The sequence below is a fragment of the Ailuropoda melanoleuca genome, chromosome 4 (genome assembly GCF_002007445.2).
Source record: "Ailuropoda melanoleuca isolate Jingjing chromosome 4, ASM200744v2, whole genome shotgun sequence".
In the NCBI taxonomy this organism is placed as follows: domain Eukaryota; kingdom Metazoa; phylum Chordata; class Mammalia; order Carnivora; family Ursidae; genus Ailuropoda; species Ailuropoda melanoleuca.
The window spans coordinates 105,244,069-105,265,640 of record NC_048221.1 but is presented as its reverse complement, the minus strand read 5'-3'; the positions used below and the strand labels follow the sequence as shown (position 1 = coordinate 105,265,640).

At 46.5% G+C, this 21,572-nt stretch overlaps 2 protein-coding genes across 3 annotated transcripts; one reads left to right on the top strand and one right to left on the bottom strand.

Moving 5' to 3' along the window:
- Positions 1-7: 7 nt before the first annotated feature.
- GGCX (gamma-glutamyl carboxylase) lies at positions 8-14,040 on the top strand. Of its 2 annotated transcripts, XM_002922852.4 has the most exons (15): positions 8-147; positions 544-714; positions 2,305-2,463; positions 2,789-2,954; positions 4,425-4,503; positions 4,950-5,056; positions 5,947-6,110; positions 6,429-6,694; positions 6,841-6,972; positions 7,353-7,504; positions 7,950-8,119; positions 8,332-8,462; positions 8,748-8,895; positions 9,056-9,251; positions 9,705-14,040. In XM_002922852.4, exons 1-15 carry the CDS (start codon positions 105-107, stop codon positions 9,895-9,897), a joined length of 2,277 nt encoding a protein of 758 aa, XP_002922898.1. In that variant the 5' UTR covers positions 8-104; the 3' UTR covers positions 9,898-14,040. The 2 variants fall into 2 exon arrangements, with proteins under 2 accessions (XP_002922898.1, XP_034515355.1); XM_034659464.1 differs by lacking the exon at positions 6,841-6,972.
- Positions 13,479-20,390, bottom strand: MAT2A (methionine adenosyltransferase 2A). Its single transcript, XM_002922851.4, has 9 exons — positions 20,165-20,390; positions 17,909-17,986; positions 17,684-17,806; positions 17,074-17,186; positions 16,844-16,987; positions 16,460-16,678; positions 16,059-16,241; positions 15,775-15,908; positions 13,479-15,107 (listed from the first exon to the last, which is right to left on the bottom strand). The coding sequence occupies exons 1-9, from the start codon at positions 20,253-20,255 to the stop codon at positions 15,005-15,007; spliced, it is 1,188 nt and encodes a 395-aa protein (XP_002922897.1). The 5' UTR covers positions 20,256-20,390; the 3' UTR covers positions 13,479-15,004.
- Between the last annotated feature and the right edge of the window lie 1,182 nt (positions 20,391-21,572).

Sequence of the window (21,572 nt, the reverse complement as noted above, 5' to 3'; positions counted from 1 at the left end):
GCGCGCGTGCTGATGTGTCGGGGAGGCGGGGCTTAGGGAAGTGATTCCTCGCGCCGTTCCCTGCCTGGCCGCTACGCCTTTGGCCGTCTCACCTCAGCGGAGCCATGGCGGTGTCTGCCCGGTCCGCGCGGGTCCAGCCGGACTCACGTAGGCTGAGAGTCCTCCCATGCGGTGGAGGGAGAGAGGGGCTCTGTCTCAAAGGGGCGGGGGCGGTAGGACTGCCCTGTGGGATCCTGGGAAAGGGGTCTCTGTTTGTAAGGGGCTTGTAGAGGGAGATTGCAGTCCACGGCTTTGGGGTGATGGTGACACTCGGGACGCTTTGCGGTTAGGGGGCTGTAGTTGAGAGAGGTGCTGGGACATTGGGAGATCCAGAGGGATCTGGCACTGAGAGGGTGTTTCTAGTAGTCAGAAACCAGGGGGAGAACCCTGGTAGGGAGAAACCCTGGGGCTGTAGGGGCCGTGATTTCTGTGATTTGGGGAAGAGCCGATTTTAAAGCACTTCCACCCCCACACCTACACATACACTTTGTTTGTTGTTTGCAGATAAAGTACAGAAAGATAAGGCTGGACAGTCTTCACGGCCCAGACAGGGCAGCGGAATGGGGACACTCTTGGGGTTTGAGTGGACAGATGTTTCCAGCTGGGGAAGGCTGGTGACCCTGCTGAATCGACCAACGGATCCTGCCAGCCTGGCTGTCTTCCGTTTTCTCTTTGGTAAATCGGGTTTCTGGAGGGACCAGTGTGGTGGTGGGTGGGACAATAACCATCCCTTGTGAGTTTCTTGGTTACTTAGTGACTTGCCTCCCTTTTCTTCAGAGCTGAAGATACTGATTTTCTGGAAGAGATATTTGTGGAGTTTAGGATCAAATCCACCTTCGTCCCCTCTGATTAGGGTTTGGAGGCCAGAAATGCTTTGATCTGAGGCCATAGGAAATACAGAGGCAGATGACCAGAGACCCATCTTGCTTGTGGCATGAAGTTGCCAAGTAACTATTCTCAGGACCAGACCCCAGAGAAATAGCAGGGATGACAGGGCAGACATTTTGGCTGCTACTCCTTATTCCAGAGTTTCCTAACTCATAGGTCACAGCATGTATGCTTGGAATGGGTTACAGATGTGCTAAGATATTAATCCCCTTAGCCCAGTGGTTCTCAACGGGGGGCAGTTTTGCTCTCCAGGGTACATTGGCAATGTCTGTAGACATTTTTATTTGTCACGACTTGGGGGAAGGGAAATAGGTGGCTACTGCTTTCTACTTAGGAGCCAGGGATGCTGCTAAGTGACCTATGATGCCTAGGATAGCCCCTCCCAGCAAATGATTAACCAGCCGAAAATGTGAGTAGTCCTGAGGTTGAGAAACCCTGCCATAACTGGAACTGGCTTCCAGACCTGAGTAGCCCCTTCTGTTTGCTCTAGTGTGGTAAGCCAAATATTGTTTTCTGGGTGTGCTGGGAAATGAAAAAAAGTTGGGGAAAAAAAAAAAGTGAAAAAAGTTTAGACGCACCACCCTAGAACACTTTTTATGTGCTCGTAGGACAGACCTTAAATTATGAAAACCTGAACAGCTGTTACAGCATTTTGTACACTTCTCTCATTTAATCCTCTTTGTAACCCTGTAAATTTTTTTTTAAGATTTTATTTATTTGAGAGAGAGAAAGCATAAGCAGGGGGGAGGGAAAGAGGGAGAAGCAGGCTCCATGCTGAGCAGAGAGCCTGGAGTGGAGCTCCATCCCAGGACCCTGGGATCATGACCTGAGCCTAAGGCAGGCGTTTAACCCAGACGCTTAACCAGCTGAGCCACCCAGGTGTCCCCTGTAACCCTGTAAAATATGAGTCCCTTTCTCACATAGGGAATGAGGAGTTGGCTTAGGGAAGTGCGGTGACTATCTGAGATCACACAACTGGCATAATGCCTAGCACAGAGCAGGTACTCAGTAATTATTGTTGAATGAATGAATAAATGGCAGAGCCAGGGTTACATAAGAAATCTGACCCTGAGGGCGCCTGGGTGGCTCAGTTGTTAAGCGTCTGCTTTTGGCTCAGGGCGGGATCCCGGCATTCTGGGATCGAGCCCCACATCAGTCTCCTCTGCTGGAAGCCTGGTTCTTCCTCTCCCACTCCCCCTGCTTGTGTTCACTCTCACGCTGGCTGTCTCTTGCTCTGTCAAATAAATAAATAAAATCTTAAAAAAAAAAAAAAAAAGAAATCTGACCCTGGAGCTGGGTGCATCCCAACTGTATTCCAGTGTATTCCACTGCTTCCTTTGCTGAGGCCTAACGGCCCCTCCTCGACTGCCTTCCCAGGGCTGATGATGGTGTTGGACATTCCTCAAGAGCGGGGACTCAGCTCCCTGGACCGAAGATACCTAGATGGTCTGGATGTGTGCCGTTTCCCCCTGCTGGATGCCCTGCAGCCACTACCACTTGACTGGATGTATCTTGTCTATACCATCATGTTTCTGGGTGAGGGAAAGTATGGGAGATATGGGAGTATTGACTGGCCTACCTAAAACACAGAAATACAAAGCATGCTGGTGAATGACCACAGTCTTGGGTTCATTAATTCACTTCCGCCGTGATTCCTAATTTCATCCTGCTGACCTGTGTGTCATCTGAGCTGTGACCCCATAAATCTTTTTAAAATGTTAAACTAACATTTGATTTTCATTTGATTTCACGATTATAAAATGTCCGATGACTTTTCTTAATCCCACCCACAGCCTGTCCCGGGGGAGCTGGGTCTGTGGTGACCCTTTTACCTCTTAATCCTCTCCCCCACAAATCCCAGGGGCACTGGGCATGATGCTGGGCCTGTGCTACCGGATAAGCTGTGTGTTATTCCTGCTGCCATACTGGTATGTGTTTCTCCTGGACAAGACGTCATGGAACAACCACTCCTATCTGTATGGTTTGTTGGCCTTTCAGCTGACATTCATGGATGCAAACCACTACTGGTATGATTCTAGGGGAAAGGGGAAGGGGTTGGCCAGGTTGGGATGGTTACCAGTGGTAGGGGCCCGGTGAGGTCCTAGAATTTGCTCCAGCAAACGTATTTTCAACCATGCTTTGCAAAGTGTGGTTACGGGGTCACACTTCGGTCTGGATGAATTTGGGAGGGGGAAGGGTCAGTGAGGTTGGGGCACTTGGGATGACAAAAAGCAAAATGGCTCCATTCCCACCCCTTCACTCTTTCCATATCTCCCCAGGTGCCTTGATCTATCCACTTCCTGTAATCCACTTAGAAGAAGAGAAGACTAAAGCCAGACATAGATGTTTTCAGATACTTCAAGGGTGGTCATGTGGAAGAGGAAGCAGACTTCCTCTGTGTGAGCCCAGAGGGGCAGAGTTAGAGCCAAGAGTAGAAGTTGCTATGAGGCAAAGTCATGTCAGAAGGAGAGGGCCCACCAGGGCTGCTCGGCAGTGCTGTCCTGGGAGGAGATAACCCTCCCCCACCTCTGGCTTAGGTGACCATCTCTCAGGGGAGGTGGTGAAGGGATTTGGAGATAGGGTGGCAGAGCAGATGACCTCTAGGGGTTCTTCCCACTAAGTGAAAAGCAAATATGAGATGTCAGTAAGATGGCTATAGGGAAAAAAATCTCAAACCTTGAATTTGTTAGTGATTTCTGTCATTAATTATACCTACAGATACCCCTTTGTAAACCTTTAAACTCACTGAGAATGCCCAGCTCTGATCATATAAAATTAAGAGACAGTTTTGACAGAGTACTCCTGAAAAGTTTCATTTTTATGATTTTTACACAATTTGAAAAAATACTTATGCCTTACTCAGGGCTTTCCACGTGGGCAGGCACTATACGAAACACTTTAAATTTTTCCTCATTATGATGCCATGAGCCTCTTAACGGCAAGTTGTAAGCTGCCTCCTTCCCAACCTCTCTGCTCGTTCATTGTCTTCTTGAAACCTGCTTTGCTTCTGCCTTCCCAGAATATATCTAGTCTTAGTATCTTGGGTTTATCGGTTCTTTCCCAAGGTACCCTCTAGCACTAGATCCTGGCATCCAGGTCTCTGAGGTGTCGGCTTCTTTTGGATATGAAAATTTTTTTTTCTTAAATATACTATATAGTTACATACACCTTTTGCTTTTCAAACACTCCCTCAAATTCATTCTTTTTCAAATTCAGTCATATTCTGAAGCATTGTAATCCTTTTCCTGATTTGTTCCATTAAGACAGACTAATTTACTAACTAATGGTAAACACTGAACTGTGTGTTCTAACCCACTAGTAATATTTCTGTTTCTGTTAAATTTGCTCATGTAATTAATTGTAAAGAGCCTCAGAAGATCCCAGAGTACCAGAGAGAATATGGGAGATGTCCTGGGATAGATAATTACACTTAAAAAGAAAGGTAGAAATGTGCTGGACTAAGAAGCTGTCCCTAATCCTTACTTCCCTTGGTGTAGGTCTGTGGACGGCCTGCTGAACACCCATAAGCGGAATGCCCATGTGCCCCTTTGGAACTATGCGGTGCTCCGTGGCCAGGTACAGGATTTTAGGAAAGAGGGGGGTGTTCTTCGACAGCTACTGTCAGCATGACCATCCTGCTGCCAGACAGCACTGTACTGTCTCCCCGGATCTTCCCTTTTCTCCCTTTTGCTGGAAAGCGAGGCTGACTCTTTCGTTTCCAGTCCCCTGGTCTGTGGGTTCTCTCGCCTTGTCATGGAAAGGATAGAGCTTTGTCCTTGCTAGATGAGCACCCTATGAGAGATCTATGCTTCCTGACTTCCTTTGGGACCTAATACTGTGCCTAGCATTGGTAGAATGTCCATAAATATTTGTTGGACAAGTAAAGATCTCAGATGAGTGAATTGAATGAATCTAATCTTTAGGCCCTGAACTCGGATCGGAACGTAGGTCATTTTTTGATAGTCTGTAGAAAACCAGGTTCTTTCTTGTTTGAACATTTGCTTTGCGTTTTGTCTTTGCAGATCTTCATTGTGTACTTCATTGCGGGTGTGAAAAAGCTGGACGCAGACTGGGTTGAAGGCTATTCCATGGAATATCTGTCCCGGCACTGGCTCTTCGGTCCTTTCAAGTGAGTGTCAGTCAGAGCAGAGTTCTCCTTGCGGCACAGGTACACAGTGGGTGACTCACCTCCCTCAGGTCTGTGGAACAGCTGCTGTTCCCACTTTGGTTGAATCTGCCACATGCTTTCCTCTGTCCGCTCATCTTTCTCTTCAGCAGAAGGTGGAGTCAGTGATACCAAAACATCAAGGTCTTACCTGTCCCTGGGAGATGTGTGGTAGGGGCCAGAATGAAGGGGAAAAAAACCTAAAAAACAAAAGGGAAGGAAAGAATCCAAATAAGGTGACTTGGTGAATGAGTCCATGCTCCCAGCAGCTGCCGTGGGTGGGGCCCCTGTCCCTGGGTGGCCACCCTAGCCTCTTGCCAGGACTCCTCGGCCAGTGGACTTAGAAGATGGACAGTCCCTGCCTGACAAAGCCGTCGTTGCTGCCTTTTAGAAAACTCTTGATTTCTCCCTTCCTCCTGTTTTTCTTGTTATTGTATTTTACTTTGTTCTTTTTTCTCTTCCCTGTTATTTCCCAGTTCCAAAAGTTTGATTTTATTATGTTAGGCATTCACCTTTTAAAGTTTCTTCTCATTTATAACCTCCATGAAGAATCTACCCCTCATCACCACCCCCACCAAATACACTCACTTCTCAATCAGATTCGCCCTTGAAAATCTGCCCTTGATTAGCACATAGGGTATACTGAAAAAAGTTGAACACCTTAAGTGTGTGGCAATGAAAGGGGGTTGGAAACTCTGCCATAGGGTGTCTTTATGTAGAGTTCCTGTACCCACCTGCAAGGGTACTTCCTTTGGTAAGGACGGGGTGAGCGGAGGTAGATTTGCTGTGAACGTGCTGTAAATGCTGGGTTCTCCAGTGGGCTGGTGCCTGACCTTTGTCTCCTGTGTCTGCAGGCTAGTATTGTCCGAGGAGATGACCAGTCTACTAGTGGTGCACTGGTGCGGACTGCTGCTCGACCTCTCAGCTGGTTTCCTGCTCTTTTTTGATGCCTCGAGGTCCATTGGCCTCCTCTTCGTGTCCTACTTCCATTGCATGAATTCCCAGCTTTTCAGCATTGGTCAGTACCTGTGGTCTGGTAGGAGGTGGGACGCCCCAGGTGTGCAAGGGGTGGGAGATGGCCATGGCAGCCGGAGCTGCACTGAGCCAGAGGCAGTCACTGAAATGGCAGTAAACGGGAGCCGAGGACTGGGGCCTCTGCAGCTCGTATGTTGCAGAGTAAGGCGTCTCGGGGAAGTAAGACTCCTTTAGTTAAGAGCTTCTTTCATCACAAGTGGAATACGTGGGAGAGGATTCCTAAAGGAGAGGGCTTGAGGGGATTGCCCATGGTCCCCCCAGCCAAACTCCTGAAGCGTTTATTTCCTCCCTCCTTTTCTAGGTATGTTCCCCTACGTCATGCTGGCCAGCAGCCCTCTCTTCTGCTCCCCTGAGTGGCCCCGGAAGCTAGTATCTCGCTTCCCCGAAAGGCTGCAGGAACTTTTGCCCCTCAAGGCTGCCCCTCAGCCCAGTGTGTCCTGCGTGTATAAGAGGAGCCGGGCCAAAGGTGGCCAGAAGCCCGGGCTGCGCCATCAGCTAGGTGCTGCCTTCACCCTGCTCTACCTCCTGGAGCAGCTCTTCCTGCCCTATTCCCATTTCCTCACCCAGGTATGCGTGGCCTGGGGTTAGCCTGGGAGGTGGCAGAGGGCACAGCGTGAGGGAAAGTATGGGGTTCGTTTCACAGCCCTGTGTTGGTTGAGGATGGGGTTAATATGAGAACGGTTGGGCTGACTGCCTCTGCCCTGCCTTCTCAGGGCTATAACAACTGGACAAATGGGCTGTATGGCTATTCCTGGGACATGATGGTGCACTCACGCTCCCACCAGCACGTGAAGATCACCTACCGTGATGGCCGCACTGGCGAGCTGGGCTACCTTAACCCTGGGGTGAGATAGCTGATGTTGACGACTTAGAGTTCTTCAGAGCTCCCTGGAGCATCGGGGTCTGATTTGGTCCTAAACATAATTATAAAATAAAACACATTTGGGTCCACTCTGCCCTTGCTCAGGAGCCAGGTTGACCCTTCTTTTGTCGAAGTTGAAATAGAGCAGTGCCATTCACTTCCCTTGAATTGAAAGTAGGCTTAGGAAAGGTAAGTATTAAAAAGCCCAGCACTGAAAAATTCTTCCCCAAAGACAAGTTCAGGGTTTTATTTTCCTGGTCAAAACAGGCACCAGGCAGGGATCTCTTAGTGCCATTGGCGGTGCATGACCTGTCTGGGAGGTTGACCATGATGAGGTGGGACTAATGTGGGGGTTTGGGGCAGGTATTCACACAGAGCCGGCGATGGAAGGATCACGCAGACATGCTGAAGCAATATGCCACTTGCCTGAGCCACCTGCTTCCCAAGTACAATGTCACTGAGCCCCAGATCTACTTTGATATTTGGGTCTCCATCAATGACCGCTTCCAGCAGAGGTGGGCAAGGGGAATAGAGAAGGGGAAAAATGAAGTCCCACTCCTTTTGCCTAGATGAATAGCCCATGCTCCCCAGTGTTGTCTTGCTTAAAAGGCTGTCTGTCCCTCTGGTGCATGTCCCTATTCACCTGGTTGTGGGCATAGCTGATTGCTTCCAGCAGGGGGCATCATCAACCAGAAGAAAAGGTAACTACTGACCTTTTATTTTTTAAGAAGCTGTTAACACAATTCTCCTCGGGTGGCCACTAACCCCATTCTTTCCCTATATCCAGAATCTCTTTCCTCTTCTCTCTGTGCCCCAGAATGGCAATAACATGCTGGCATAAGCCATTTCTTCTATCTGGAGACCCTGTTCCCTCTGGGAACAATGATGAACGGAACAGAACCAGAAATTCCAGTAGGTAGGCGGCTGTGGTCTCCTTAGAACATGGTTTTCTTTCCTAAGGATTTTTGACCCTCGTGTGGACATCGTGCAGGCCGCCTGGTCCCCCTTCCAACGTACACCTTGGCTGCAGCCACTCTTGATGGACCTGTCTCCCTGGAGGACCAAGTTACAGGAAATCAAGAGCAGCCTGGACAACCATACTGAGGTGGTCTTCATTGCAGATTTCCCTGGTATGGAGGAAAGCAGAGAAAGCTTTGCTGTCTTTCCCCGTGGCTTCCTTGACTGGGGACACTGCATGTGGTAGAGTGGAGAGGGGCATTCCTGGTGGGAGGAATGTTCTTGAAACCCGAGGGGTGGTGGTGGTAAAGGTGTGATGTCTGTTCTGGCTGGGAGTGATTTCATCTTCCATAGGATTGATGGGGAACTCTGTTGCCCCTGGCAGGGCTGCACCTAGAGAATTTTGTGAGTGAAGACCTGGGCAACACTAGCATTCAGCTGCTGCAGGGGGAGGTGACTGTCGAGCTTGTGGCAGAACAGAAGAATCAGACTCTTCAGGAAGGAGAAAAAATGCAGGTATTTTGCTGGAATTAACAATGGCAGAAATTTTAGATGAGTGGAGTTAATTTATTATGGGCTTTAAAGTGGGACTCAAAAAGCAAGGGCCCTGGGGCTGTGAGTAGCCTCATCCAGGATTCTAGAAGTCAGTTCCTTTGGACTCCAAAACACAATGAGAAGAAAGTGCCTCAGTAGGGGGGTGGGGGTGGATTGGGGTCCAGAAAGTAGGTATTGTAGGAAGCACATAGGCTGCTGAGGGAAAGGCTAGGGAGTCACATATATCCGTTTCCTCGCCCTTGTCAGTTGCCTGCTGGTGAATACCATAAGGTGCATACGATCTCACCCGGTCCTTCCTGCTACATGTACATCTACGTCAATACTACAGAGCTTGCCCTGGAGCAAGACCTGGCATATCTGCAGGAATTGAAGGAGAAGGTGGAGAATGGAACTGGTGAGTATATAAAGAGTTGGGCTGAGAAAGCACCTGCTTATGAGAAATCAGGGCTGTGCATGAGGATCGAGCCATTAAAGAATGAACTTGAAGCTTCTAGCTGGTGAGAGTTCTAAAAGAATAATCTCAGCGATTTCTCTTTTTGCCACCTTCTGGGCAGAAACGGGGCCTCTACCTCCAGAGCTGCAGCCTCTGCTGGAAGGGGAAGTACAAGGGGGCCCTGAACCAACACCACTGGTTCAGACCTTTCTTAGACGCCAGCGAAGGCTCCAAGAGCTTGAACGCCGGAGAAATACCGCTTTCCACGAGCGACTCTTCCGCTTCTTGCTGCGGAAGCTCTATATCTTTCGTCGCAGGTAGGTTTTCCACAGCAGTACTAGTCATTGCCATCAGATGCTTGCCAGTTGGATAACTTTTCTCTGGTAAAGATAATGGCGGGGTGGAGGCGGGCAGGGGGATAGTACTTTCCCAGGAAAGGACAGTCTAGTGCTAAGTATCTTTTTCCCTCTCCATTCCCCTTTCTCTGACTTAATGGTAAGAGTAAGTGACCTGTGTCTGATGGCCTGCCATCTTGTTCCGCCTCAGCTTATCACAGCCTCTTGTGGGTTATCCCTACCCCACTCTGGACTCCTTTACCAGATCATATGAAGAGTGGGGCCCCTTCCAGCTGGATGGGTGGGTCACTGGGGCGATATTTTCACCTATTCCTGAATGAGAAAAGGTAGCATCAGATAGTCCTTAGGGCTTTGGCAGGAATTCCTACATAGAAACAGGAGTTTAGACTGGGTGACCTTTTCCCTCTTTTTCAGCTTCCTCATGACTTGTATCTCACTTCGAAATCTGGTATTAGGCCGCCCTTCCCTGGAGCAGCTGGCCCAAGAGGTGACTTACGCAAACTTGCGACCCTTTGAGCCGGTTGGAGAGTCGAGTCATTCAAGCACAGATTCTTCAAATTCTAATCCTCCTGAGCCGAATTCTGACCCTGTCCACTCAGAGTTCTGACGGGGGCAGATGTTGGGTACAGATGTGGGAGCAACCAGCCATAGGACCACTAACCTATGTGAAATGTGAAGAAATTGATATTTTATACATTTTTTCCTTGCCTATGGTTCTTTTAAATTCAGATAGGATACCTTAGAGGAGCCAAGGAAGTGAAGCAAGGATAAGATTTATCAAATCAAGATTGAGGGGATAGGAGGAGTTTAAAAGCAATATGAAAACGCCCTTCTAGGATAAAGGGGTGAGTCGGGTTTAAAGTGACTGGCTCCTTGGGGAAAGAGATTTAATGTACCATGATGACAATGATACCCAACTGTTCTTAAGTACTTGTTACGTGCTAGGCGCTGTGTGAAGCATTGTGCCTGCGTTCCTGCATCTAGTCCTTACTGGCCATTAGCCCTGTTTTATAGTTGGAGAAGGTGAGGCTCAGAGACAATATAATTTGCTCAAAGACAACACCTAGTTAAGAGATGTATTGGTGGTTTGAATGTCGTCTGACTTAAGGTCCCATACCCTGCCTCTTGTAATTTGCAGAATCACTGACAATAATTATGAAATAATGTAGCTTCAAATTTGTCTGTTACAGGTAAGATTAGGATCAAGTTCTTAACGCACAGAGTAATTTTCTTTTCCTACAGTTGTGGTTTTTTCATTGTTCCTATTATGTATACAGCCAGTAAGTTTTTCACTAGCAGCTATGAGAATAGTTAGACTAGGACAGAGTTAAACTAATAAGGAAAGTTAGATGATTGGTAGTAGTTCCTTCAAGCATAGTGTATTTAGCATTATCCTAGCCTTTGGTGAGCAGAAGGTGATATGAAGTAGGAATTAACCAAACTTGGTGGATTAGTGTATGTTTGCAGTTATTTTGTAGGTTTGGATGTAGAGAGTGATTGAGGAAGCACCGCAATTCCTTGAAAATTCAAACGCCGGGCCCTGGCATTGGGCTAGGAAGTAAGAATGCATAGAGAAAAAGGGGGAAAAAAAAAAAAAGGCTCCTGCTCTGGGTGCTCATGGTCGCATAGCAAAGACTAGCAGTAAATTGGTAGTCCCAGTAACTTTGATAAAGGATGGCGTCTCTATTTTCAGGCTTTGCTTCCCATGCCCCACCCCACCCCCACCCCCACCCCCTCAGTCAGTGGTTCTTTCCTAGGCAGCTGCCTTCTCGCTGTACACACACTTGAGATGATGATGTCCACCTCATGGTTTCCAGTGATGCTGCTGCTTGGCTTTCTTTCCTGTGCCCTGGACCTGTAGATCTAACTAGCTCCACCTAGATATCCCACAAAGCTTTCAGACTCCGTCCTAAACAGAACTTACATTCATCCCCAACTCAGACCTGCTTCGCCTTTATTAGTGAGTGGCAACTGCATTTTTTTGGCAATCTGAATCCTCAGTCTTGAGTCTTCCTTTTTTCTCACATTTCTTAAATTCCAAGTTGTATCAATTCTACCTCTTCTTCAGTCTATTCATCTCTACTACCTCTGTGTTCTTTCATCCTTTATATTGGAGTCTCAGAGCAGGTGCACTTGTGCAGGTTGGGCCTGAATAAGAGCATCCCACTGAAGCCGGATTCCTACAAGGCATTGTGTGGGTTAGCTAGCGGTAGCTGTGCCACAGGGTTTCTTGATTGCTTGGTAAGAATAGTGTGGGGACACACTGATTTTCAGTAGTTTTGCAGACCTCAAGGACACAACATACCTTGGCACAATGTCCTTTGCTAGTAAGTTCAGCTTTTTTTTTAAGATTTTATTTATTCATTCATTTGACAGAGATAGAGACAGCCAGCGAGAGAGGGAACACAAGCAGGGGGAGTGGGAGAGGAAGAAGCAGGCTCATAGTAGAGGAGCCTGATGTGGGGCTCGATCCCATAACGCCAGGATCACGCCCTGAGCCGAAGGCAGACGCTTAACCGCTGTGCCACCCAGGTGCCCCTCAGCTATCTTCTATTCCCCTGCACTACGCCTGCCCCCCCCCACGCCCCATTACTTGACTGGTAAGAAAAGTAGTTCTTCATTTGGGGAAGGGACTCTTAATAGTTTTAATATAGGCAAGGTTGCTATCCCAAAACTGTTAGTATACCACCTCTTTTTCTGAAAATGTTGGGGTGCGATGGAGTGGAAAGGTGGTCATCTTAATACTGTTTATGAGAAAAGCTGTTCATTGGAATAAAGTTCAGATTTCAGGAGGAATCAGGCCCTGTGCAGCCATTATAGGAATGGGCTCTCAACCTTTTTTTTTTTTTTTTTTAAGGTTTTATTTGAGACAGCAAGCCCGACCAGTGGGGAGGGGCAGAGGGAGAGGGAGAAGCAGACTCCCCTCTGAGCAGGGAGCCCAATGGGGGGCTCAATCCCAGAACCTGGAGATCATAACCTGAGCCAAAGGCAGACACCCAATCAGCTGAGCCACCCAGGCACCCCTCAAGTCCTTTTAGCCAGGCTTTTGTATTCCACTTCATTCTACTCCCAGTATTTGGATCTTTTGTACCTGGCCAGGTCATCCCTTCAAAACTTTGTAGTCATTAATTTCATTCTAACCCAAACATTTGACCTTTCCTTCCATAACATGGTGTGCTTTGATATTCAGCCATTTGCAGTCACCATCACCCCATTTGACACCTTTGCTTCTCTTCTCCCTGGGCTGGTTACTATTTCTTCACCTTATTTTTAAAATCTTTCCCCCCCATATTAGGCAGCCTACAGGCACCCAATTTCTCCCCATTCCTCTTATTTGACCAGCATTGTTCTCTAAAAAAGGGCCTTTTGAAACTTTTAAAGACACTCAGATTTAACTTTGCCTCCCCTCCCAACAGTTATAAATTTTTAAGCCTCCAAATAGGTGTAATCAAGCATTCCTTGGTTCTCACATTTAGATTAATACAGTAAAAAGTTGAACCACCGCTTGATTTTCATACATGCTGTTATAAACGTGCCAAATGGCTGTCTGTACTTTAGCTCCTAGGCTTAAAAAGGGATGGTTCAAGTTCTTGTGTAGACCTCTAAAAACTCAATATAAGGTTTTAGAAACTTGTAGCATCTTCACTGTAATTTTATGTCCAAATTTTCACTTTAGCTATAAGATGGATTAGAACCTGGCCTCACCACTGTTCAAAAACTTTGCCAACTGTGTCATGTACTGAACATCTAACTGCAGCCTTTAACACCTGTTTATAATAAAGGGATGAAAACTTAAGGCATACTTAAGTAAACTTTTTCACACTGGAAAGCTAGATAATGGGTTTTAGGTTTTCCAGGCTGAACATTACCATTCCCTCCATGTTTTATGTCCTTGAATCTTGGACAATTTTAAAACATTCCTGGCAGTTGAATGGCTGTTGCAGTAAGGACACATGGATCCTGGGCATTGCATCAGCCAAAAAGGCTGGACAAACAGATCAAATCTTGTGATATTTTTCTTAGTGCTAGGGATAGGATTTACAAACCTATTAAAGTGCTTGCAGTCATGGTTGAAGGGGTTTGAGGGGATTTCCCTGAACCATGGGAAGATTACAATTATTCAGGGATAAAGAATATGTTCTCAGATCATATTCATACCAAAACACTTTCACAGAATAATGGACACAGTTAAGGTAGAACCTAGCATTTTATTTAGTTCTTCATTAAACTGTTGGAATTGAGAACCAGACATACGTAATAAACCTCCAAAAATAGATCCTGAAAGGCACTTTCTGCTTAGGGCAAGCAGTCATGGAATAAGCATGTAAACAAGCTGGCTTCTCTGTACCACACCAGCCAAGTCAGCTTTCTCCATGGCCAGCCGCACCAGCTCTGCCCTCCCTTCTGTTAACACCAGCCAGACCCCCTGTAGGTCTAACCCAAGGTTTTTCTGTAGGACACCTTGGCCTACCTGGGAATGCTGGAAACATGTTGTTAAAGGAATCATGGTGTTGAGGAAAAAAAAAAAAAATCTTTTAAAAGCTGCCATCTGAGGTGATGGCTTCTCTGTACTTACGCCATACCCCAGAATACAATAAATAAGCAATTAGAAAATGTTCAAGTATGAAGGGATTTCCTCCTCCCCGCCAAAAGCACTGCTCTCTGAAGGAAGCTGGTTTCTCTGTAGCTACACCAGCTGTTCAGAAAGCTCATTGGACCTGGTTTTGAAAATAAAACAAAGTTAAAACCCTGGGAGGAATTATTGTGCAGTGTGGAGTACTCAGTCTTTCTTATAAAGAAAAAAAAAAGTTATCTGGTACCAAAGTGTGCAACCTACAGACCCTCAGGTACTGCCCTGTGACTTCTCTGTATGACATCACAAGGGTGCCAAGTGCCTGTTTTTCTAGAGCTAGGAGTTGGTGGTTTGGCTAGTGCTGAAACCATGCATAGGATTGGTTTACTAAATAAAAACCTTATTACGTACGTCCTCCAAAAGACAGCTGAAAAGTGGAGAGATTTTGATTTGGTGCTATTTAAGAGATGGCAATTAAGAGCATAAGCACCAGGGAGATGGTTTAATGGTAACTGCCTTTTTTGTGTGTGTGTGTCAGGCTAGAGCTCCAACTGGAACTTGCGTTACATGCAAGAATGATTGGATAGGGAACACTCCCTGACAAAGAGCTACATAATTAGAAATGGATCAAGTTATAGGGAAGATAAGGGAAGGCTTCACATTCATAATAGAGCTCAAGACATTACAAATTCATGCTGACAGGGCTATGGCATTGCCAGACAGAGGCTATAATGGAACTACAAGTACTTTACGTGCACATTACAGGACATTTTCAGCATTTGGTGGGAAAGTCAATGCAATTAGGATTTTAGAAGGTTGGGTGATAGGGCACAAAGTTTCAATTTCAAAAAGCATTATTTACTCTACAGTGTTGTTGGTTTGTTTCTAGGCAGTTACATGGATCACCTATGCTCACTAAATTCATTATAATGGTGAACAAAACACCTAGGGACAGAATAGCAAGCCCAACTTACAGTCCCCCACACAAGCTAAAAATTCATGTCATTGACTAGGAGTGACTGCAACTGATCAGGAGCTGAAAGAGGACAGGAAAATTTAGGAAGAAGGGCCCTTTCCCTCAGAGCTTGAAGGCTTCTCTGTAGCCTACGCCAACAAGTCTGGGGAAAAAAGGCTAACACTTTCAATATTTAAGCTTTTTGGGCACTTCCCATGGGAAGCTGTCCCTACCAAAGTGGCCATAGGCTGCAGTCCTCTGATAAATTGGCTTCTTCAGATCCAGATCCCTGGAATATACAAGTCCGTAACTTAATATGTAGCATTCAATTAAAATAAAGCAAAACAATCAGCAAAACTCATTTTCAAGAGTTCTGGCAAATGAGTTCAGTTCTCTGGGGTTTGCTAGGAAAAAAGTTTGTGGCAGAAGTGTTTGTTACTTCCCTGGTGTCCAAACTCCTCGCACAGTCCTTATTAGTAACTACAGTTCTTGTTTTTCCATCCTTGGCTCAACAAATATGAAAACTTGTCATTATTCTGAGAAATTCCACGTGTCAAAAGCTCGTCTGAGATCATGGCATACTTACCAAGGTCCCATGCCCACACCCTGTTTGTTTTCTTTATAGCAACCTTGAATATCCCACTTATCTGTACTAATTTCTTTTAAGTAAAATAAACATCCTTAGATAACACAACAACAAATCCCCATATCAAATGTGGAAAACTTTCTAGGGTGGTTAGTCTAAGCCATGGAGCACTGTAATTTTAGATTGTTCCTAACATAAACCTTTACTAAAGGCAATTTAAAGATAACACCAACAGTTCTAGGAATTAAAACATTTTCCCACTTGAGAAGTCTTCATACCTTCACCTGATCTGAATATATCAGAAATATATTGATATACACACACACCCACACCCTCATTTTTCACTAGCAATAGGCTTTACCATCTTTACCTGACAATGACCCCAGGGCGGAGGTCAAAATTCTTCTTCACAATCTCTAATAGCTCTCTCTCACTCTTCTGAGAGGTGCCATAATGGAAAATGGAGATAGACAATGGATGAGAAACTCCAATAGCATAAGAGACCTAAAAGGATTCAAATGTCATAAGAGTCAGTGATTAAAAGACCCACACACTTATGTAATACGCTGGTATTTTAAAAAGACAAATACTATGCTAAATGCCCTCCCACTTGCATGCCTTGTCATCACTCCAGTTACACAAAAGAGTATATACCTGAACAAGAACCCTTCTGCACAGACCTCCTTTAACAAGGGATTTTGCCACCCAACGAGCAGCATAAGCAGCTGAACGGTCCACCTTGGTATAATCTTTTCCTGAAAAGGCACCTCCTCCATGAGCTCCCCAACCACCATAAGTGTCCACAATGATCTTCCGGCCAGTCAAACCAGCATCACCCTGAAATTACAGGATTAAAGTCACTTTATGCCTAGTGCTTTCCAATATATGGTTCTAGATCAGGTTTGTTAAACACCTATTCTGTATCACTCAGCAAATATCCTCAGAAGATTCACAGACTTACAAAAATCTTTAAAAAAAAGGGGGGGGGTAGTGACCAAATTAGCAAGTAACCATTACAAAATTCAAAAAAGTCAAATTGTATCATAAGGCCTTACCTGAGGCCCACCAATAACAAATCTGCCACTTGGCTGTAGATGATAGATTGTATCCTCATCAAGATATTTTGCAGGTACAACTGCTTTGATGACTTTCTCCTTTAGGGCATCCCTCATCTCATCAAGACAAACCTCTTCATCATGCTGAACAGATATAACAATTGTGTGGACTCTGATGGGAAGCACAGCACCTCGATCCTGCATGTACTGCACAGTCACCTTGAAGGCAAAGCAGATGATCAGAACATTAGTTTACTAGATAGCCAAGACAAAGCTAAATTACAATACAAAGGATAAATACCAGTCTTTTTTCAGTTAGCTTTAAACAACTTTACTGATGTTTTGTACAGTACGTGTAAATCCAGCTTTATAATCATCACTTACTTGAGTTTTAGAATCTGGGCGTAACCAAGGCAAAGTGCCATTGCGGCGTAGTTCAGCCAGTTTTGCATTGAGCTTGTGTGCTAAGACGATAGTTAAAGGCATACATTCCTCAGTTTCATCAGTGGCATAACCAAACATCAAACCCTAAAAAAGGAAAAGGTCAAGGTGATCAATCCAAGCTTCGGAATTTAATGTTAGAAGGGATGCAGATAGAGTCTACACCAAGGTACCTGATCCCCTGCACCAATGTCTTCCTCGTTCCGGTCAAGATGAACACCTTGAGCAATATCTGGTGATTGTTGCTCCAAGGCTACCAGCACATTACAAGTCTTGTAGTCAAACCCTACAAACAAAACAATACCTTAAGAAAAAAAGGGGGGGGCCAAAGCCATACCAATGCCTTTTATTTACAAATATCTGGGATTTTTAAATACAGGTATTCATCCTTCCCTCCCCCGCCCACCTTTTCAAAAGTTAGTGTTTCACCATTTCACTTTTAGGAAAGACCTACACCAGTACTTGTTTTCACTAACTGAAAAAAATCTGCAGAGAATTTTTGCTATTACAAAAAAAGCTGTACCAATGTAGGTCTACTGTAAAAATGAAGCCTTGCTTTGCATCATTTTGGCTTACAAGTTTCATAGGAACGTCCCATTTTTGGATAGCAGAGAAACCTGGTACACCTAAAATTTAAACTTTTAGAGAATTAAACAGGGCTGGAACAAAACAGTAAAACTGTACAACTGGAATTAATGGTTTAGCAGGAACACTGTAAAAGACAGAAAGAGTTGAAAATACGTGGAAAAATGAGCTTAGAAAAGCTAACTCATTAAAACACACCTTTGGAAGAATCGTCATATCCAATGTGTTTAATGGCTTCCCGAACCACTTTCTGGTAGTCAACAGCAGCTCTGGACGTAATTTCCCCAGCAAGAAGGATCATTCCAGTTTTAGCAACAGTTTCTAATAAAAGATAAATTCACACTCAAATGTCACTCTTATAAAGTAATTTTCATGATGTTACCTTTTCATCCATTGATGAAGCAAGCAGTGTTTAGAACCTACCACAAGCCACTTTAGCATCAGGGTCCTGCTGAAGGTGGGCATCAAGCACAGCATCACTGATCTGGTCACAAATCTTATCTGTGGAAAAAAAGATTCCTGGCTCAATCTCTTTGTGTTATTGTCAATGGAAGTATGTCATTCCTCCTCGTAAGTACTGCTGTATAGATCTTTGGGAGAGCTTTCGTTTTAAAATTGTGGTAAAACCTACAGAACATAAAATTTACCAATTTAACCACTTTCAAGCATAAAATTCAGTGGGATTTCAAGTATGGAGATCTTAACTGCTGTCTAATTAAAGCACTGCTCTCCCAGAAACCATTTGCCTGAAGAATAAATGCAAGACATAATGCTGCATATTACTTGAAAACTTGACACCAGTCTTAATATAGCTGCACCACAAGCTCACCAATTCAGATTAGCCAGCAGAACGCCCAGCACGTTTAACATTTACATTCACTGTGATTCATACAATTTACACCTTAGAAGGGTTTCATCCCATCTCTAAGCTATTTCAGACATTTCGAAAAATTAAGTTCCCAGGCAAAACAATTTCCACTGTTGAATAGAACAGCCACGTAATTGGAATTAAGTTAAAGCAGAAAGCTTGTCTTCAAACTCAAAAGCAAAGCCGGGAAACATTTCGCTTTACAGTATTATTTTTCAAGGACAATTACACGTACATTTTATCCCCCCAATTTAAAGTGTTCACCATAAATCTAACCACAAAGGTGTACTGGGTTTTTTTTTTCCTTGTTACCAATTTCTCTCTGATCCTAAGGAACACTAATCAAAGCAACAAAAAATGTCAAAGAGTTAAACAATTAAAGGACACTTTACAAACAGAAGTAATAAAATAATTTGATTTTGCCAGAGGTGTAGTCCAGGAACATGAGCTGAACAGACTGGAAAATGTCCAAAAGTATTCTGAATCCTTGTTTCTTCTGCGATGTATTGCCATCTCTTAAGAAGTGGGAGAACAGAAATATCTCCCCCAGAAATACCACTTGCTCGAATTTTCTACAATCATCCAGAACAATTAAAGCAGAATGTGTACTGCAGTCAAGCCAGAGGCTCAAGAATTAATTTACAAACTGCTGTAAGTGCCTATAACTTAAGTGATTAAATAAAAGGTGGATCAAATACATGTGAAGTTCTCAACACTTAAGGGAAGGTGGGTAACGCACACCAGGACACATGACCTTCCCTCATCAGAATCTTGGCATCTGTCCTCTTCTACACCACTAAGTTGCTTGTGGGATTTCATCAAAAGCTCAGTACACTTACTAGAGAGAAACTGGATCCTTAAAACCATTAGACCATAAAGAACTATGACACTGTGGTCATCCCAAGAAAAGGCAGAACGAATACAGCAAAATAGTGATCTCCACTAGGTGATGTTTTCAGGCTGAGATTGAAAGTTCCTTGAAACAGCTTCACTCGTTCACGTGTAAACTGATCTCCATAATGGCGGACGAGTGGACAAAGCCCAGAGAAGGAAATGTTCGGTAAAACCGTGCCTAACGGTAAAGCACCAAAGACTTAGAAGGGAAATCCAACGCAAAGGGAGCTTACACTTAATTCTTGTTTCCTATCGTTTTCAAACGTGGTCCAAATAAGGAAGGCCTCCCCCAACCTGCGCTATATTTAGTTGGAGGCTGTCACCTTGACGGCAAGGCCATATATTGCCGAAGGACACGGCCGGTCTTCTTCTGGGGGCCGTAACGGCCTAAGGCAAGGAATTAACGGAGACGACAGGCGTCCCGAGACCCGGGCCCCCCACTCCGCACACCCGAGCGCGCCGGGAGCCCGACGGCTCCCCCTCGGCCCAGATGCCACATGCGGCAAACACGTGGTTGCCGCTGCAATGCGGGGCGCGCGCTCCCGAGGACCGGCCACGAGCACTCGGGGCCGGTCGCCCACTCGAGGGCTTTCAGACGGCGAAGGGGAGATGAGTAAATAGTGCCGTCCCCCAGTGGAGCACAGCTGCCCCGGCCCCCGCCCTTCACGTTTTCTGGAATCTTCCGCATGCCGAGGCGCGCGGCCGGATGGGAGGAGAAGAGAGGAAGGGGGAGGGGAGCGGCGGCCACGCGCTCGGCACCGGCGGCGCCACGAGGAAGGCGCGCGGCCGCCGCTCTTCCCACCGCCCGCCCGGTAAGGGCAACCAGCGTGGGCACTGCCGCCGGCGGGTCCCGGCCGGCCCGGCCCTACCCTGCCCACGCCCCGCCCCTCACTTCGCTCCAGGGCCCGTCACCTCACCTGGGTGGCCTTCCCCCACAGACTCTGAGGTGAAGAGGAACGTGCCCTCCTCGATGAACGCCTCGTGAAAGCCGTTGAGCTGCCCGTTCATGTTGGTGTTCGTAGCGGTGAGTGTAAGTGGCGTTGAGGAAAAAGGGAGCGGCGAGGCGACTGCGAAATGCACAAGCAGAAGACAGCGTTCTACTCAGCTCGGGCGGGTGGCGCGGAGCGAACGAGGCGGCGGGCGATGCGGCCCAGTATTTATACACAGCGCCAGCGCGCGCCCGGCCCGGGCCCCGCCCCTCGGCGCCGCGCGCCAATGCGCCACTCGCGCGGGGTAGGCTGAAGGGGCGGTGCGCGGAAGGGGAGCCCGGGCTGAACCACTCCGCGGGGCAGGGGGAGCGAGCGGAGGTAACGCTACCCTCCTGCGGAATATTTAGTTTTCTTAAGCACTTCTAACAAGGGCTAAGTGGAAATGCGAGTTTTTGGGGTCCTTGTACCCTTCCGTATTCGAAGTGGGAGGAAAAGCGTCGAGGACTTTATGGGGCTGTTCCCCTTGCTGTGACATGGCACTTCCCTTCCGACCGTTGACAGAGCTATCTGTCCGCGAGGTCGCGTCCCCCAGCGGTGACGGCGGGAATCGGCCGAGGTTTTGTCCTCAGGCTCTGCCCGAGGGTCTTTCCGGCCGGCCCCGCCTTTAGATGCCCTGGGGACCGGGAGCCAGGGGCCCTCAGGCATGTGAAAGTGGCCATCTTGGCTGGTCAGCGCACGATTCTTCGCACGGCCTTATTCATCCCCACCCCGCGCGCTGCCGGCGGCTGGAAATCCTGAGGGTTGCTAGTGATTTCTTGGTTAATGCCTCGGTCGTGAAAATGGCCGAAAAGCAGAATAATGAGAGTTCTGTCATCGATTGCGGTCCTACTTCCACCCCAGCGCTAAAGTTTCTGAGAGGCCCTTACCCTTTGTCGCTCCTGCAGTGAGGGCCGCACTCCAGCCCCGTCAGCTCCGGCCTCTTCTCCGTCCAAGAAAGGAGGCCCCTGACAAGGCTGGCCTTGTACTTGCTGACTTTCCTAGGTCTTTGAGGAAAATAATCACTGCTTAGAGTGTCCTTTCAATCCTCTGTCCAGGAGACTAGAATATTTTTCTTGGGGGAAAAGCCCTATTTTAGCCTTTGTATGTGATTAAGTAGATCTCTTGATAAGATGAAATGGTCCATTTCACTTTAAAAGATCCACCTGCGTTTGTCCCAGTTTTGCCCATGAAGGGAATTATAGGGAGAGAAGAAAAGACACCAAAACAAAACTTGAACCAACAAGGAGTAGGGAGTCGGGAACGGATTTCATGGCGTCTGCGTTTGGAAGGAGCAGGCAAGTGGCAGGTGTCACTTCCTCTCGTCAGGGGGCTGAGACTCGGTGCGGGGTCGTCAGGG

Coding starts and splice junctions, on each gene's coding strand:
- MAT2A (XM_002922851.4), bottom strand. CDS start 20,255: ATGAACGGGCAGCTCAACGGCTTTCACGAGGCGTTCATCGAGGAGGGC. Junction 16,242..16,459: donor TTGTTATTGGTGGGCCTCAG/GTAAGGCCTTAT, acceptor CTGTAATTTCAG/GGTGATGCTGGTTTGACTGG. Junction 15,108..15,774: donor CGCCCTGGGGTCATTGTCAG/GTAAAGATGGTA, acceptor TGTATATTCCAG/GGATCTGGATCTGAAGAAGC.
- GGCX (XM_002922852.4), top strand. CDS start 105: ATGGCGGTGTCTGCCCGGTCCGCGCGGGTCCAGCCGGACTCAC. Junction 2,464..2,788: donor CTATACCATCATGTTTCTGG/GTGAGGGAAAGT, acceptor CACAAATCCCAG/GGGCACTGGGCATGATGCTG. Junction 5,057..5,946: donor TGGCTCTTCGGTCCTTTCAA/GTGAGTGTCAGT, acceptor CTGTGTCTGCAG/GCTAGTATTGTCCGAGGAGA.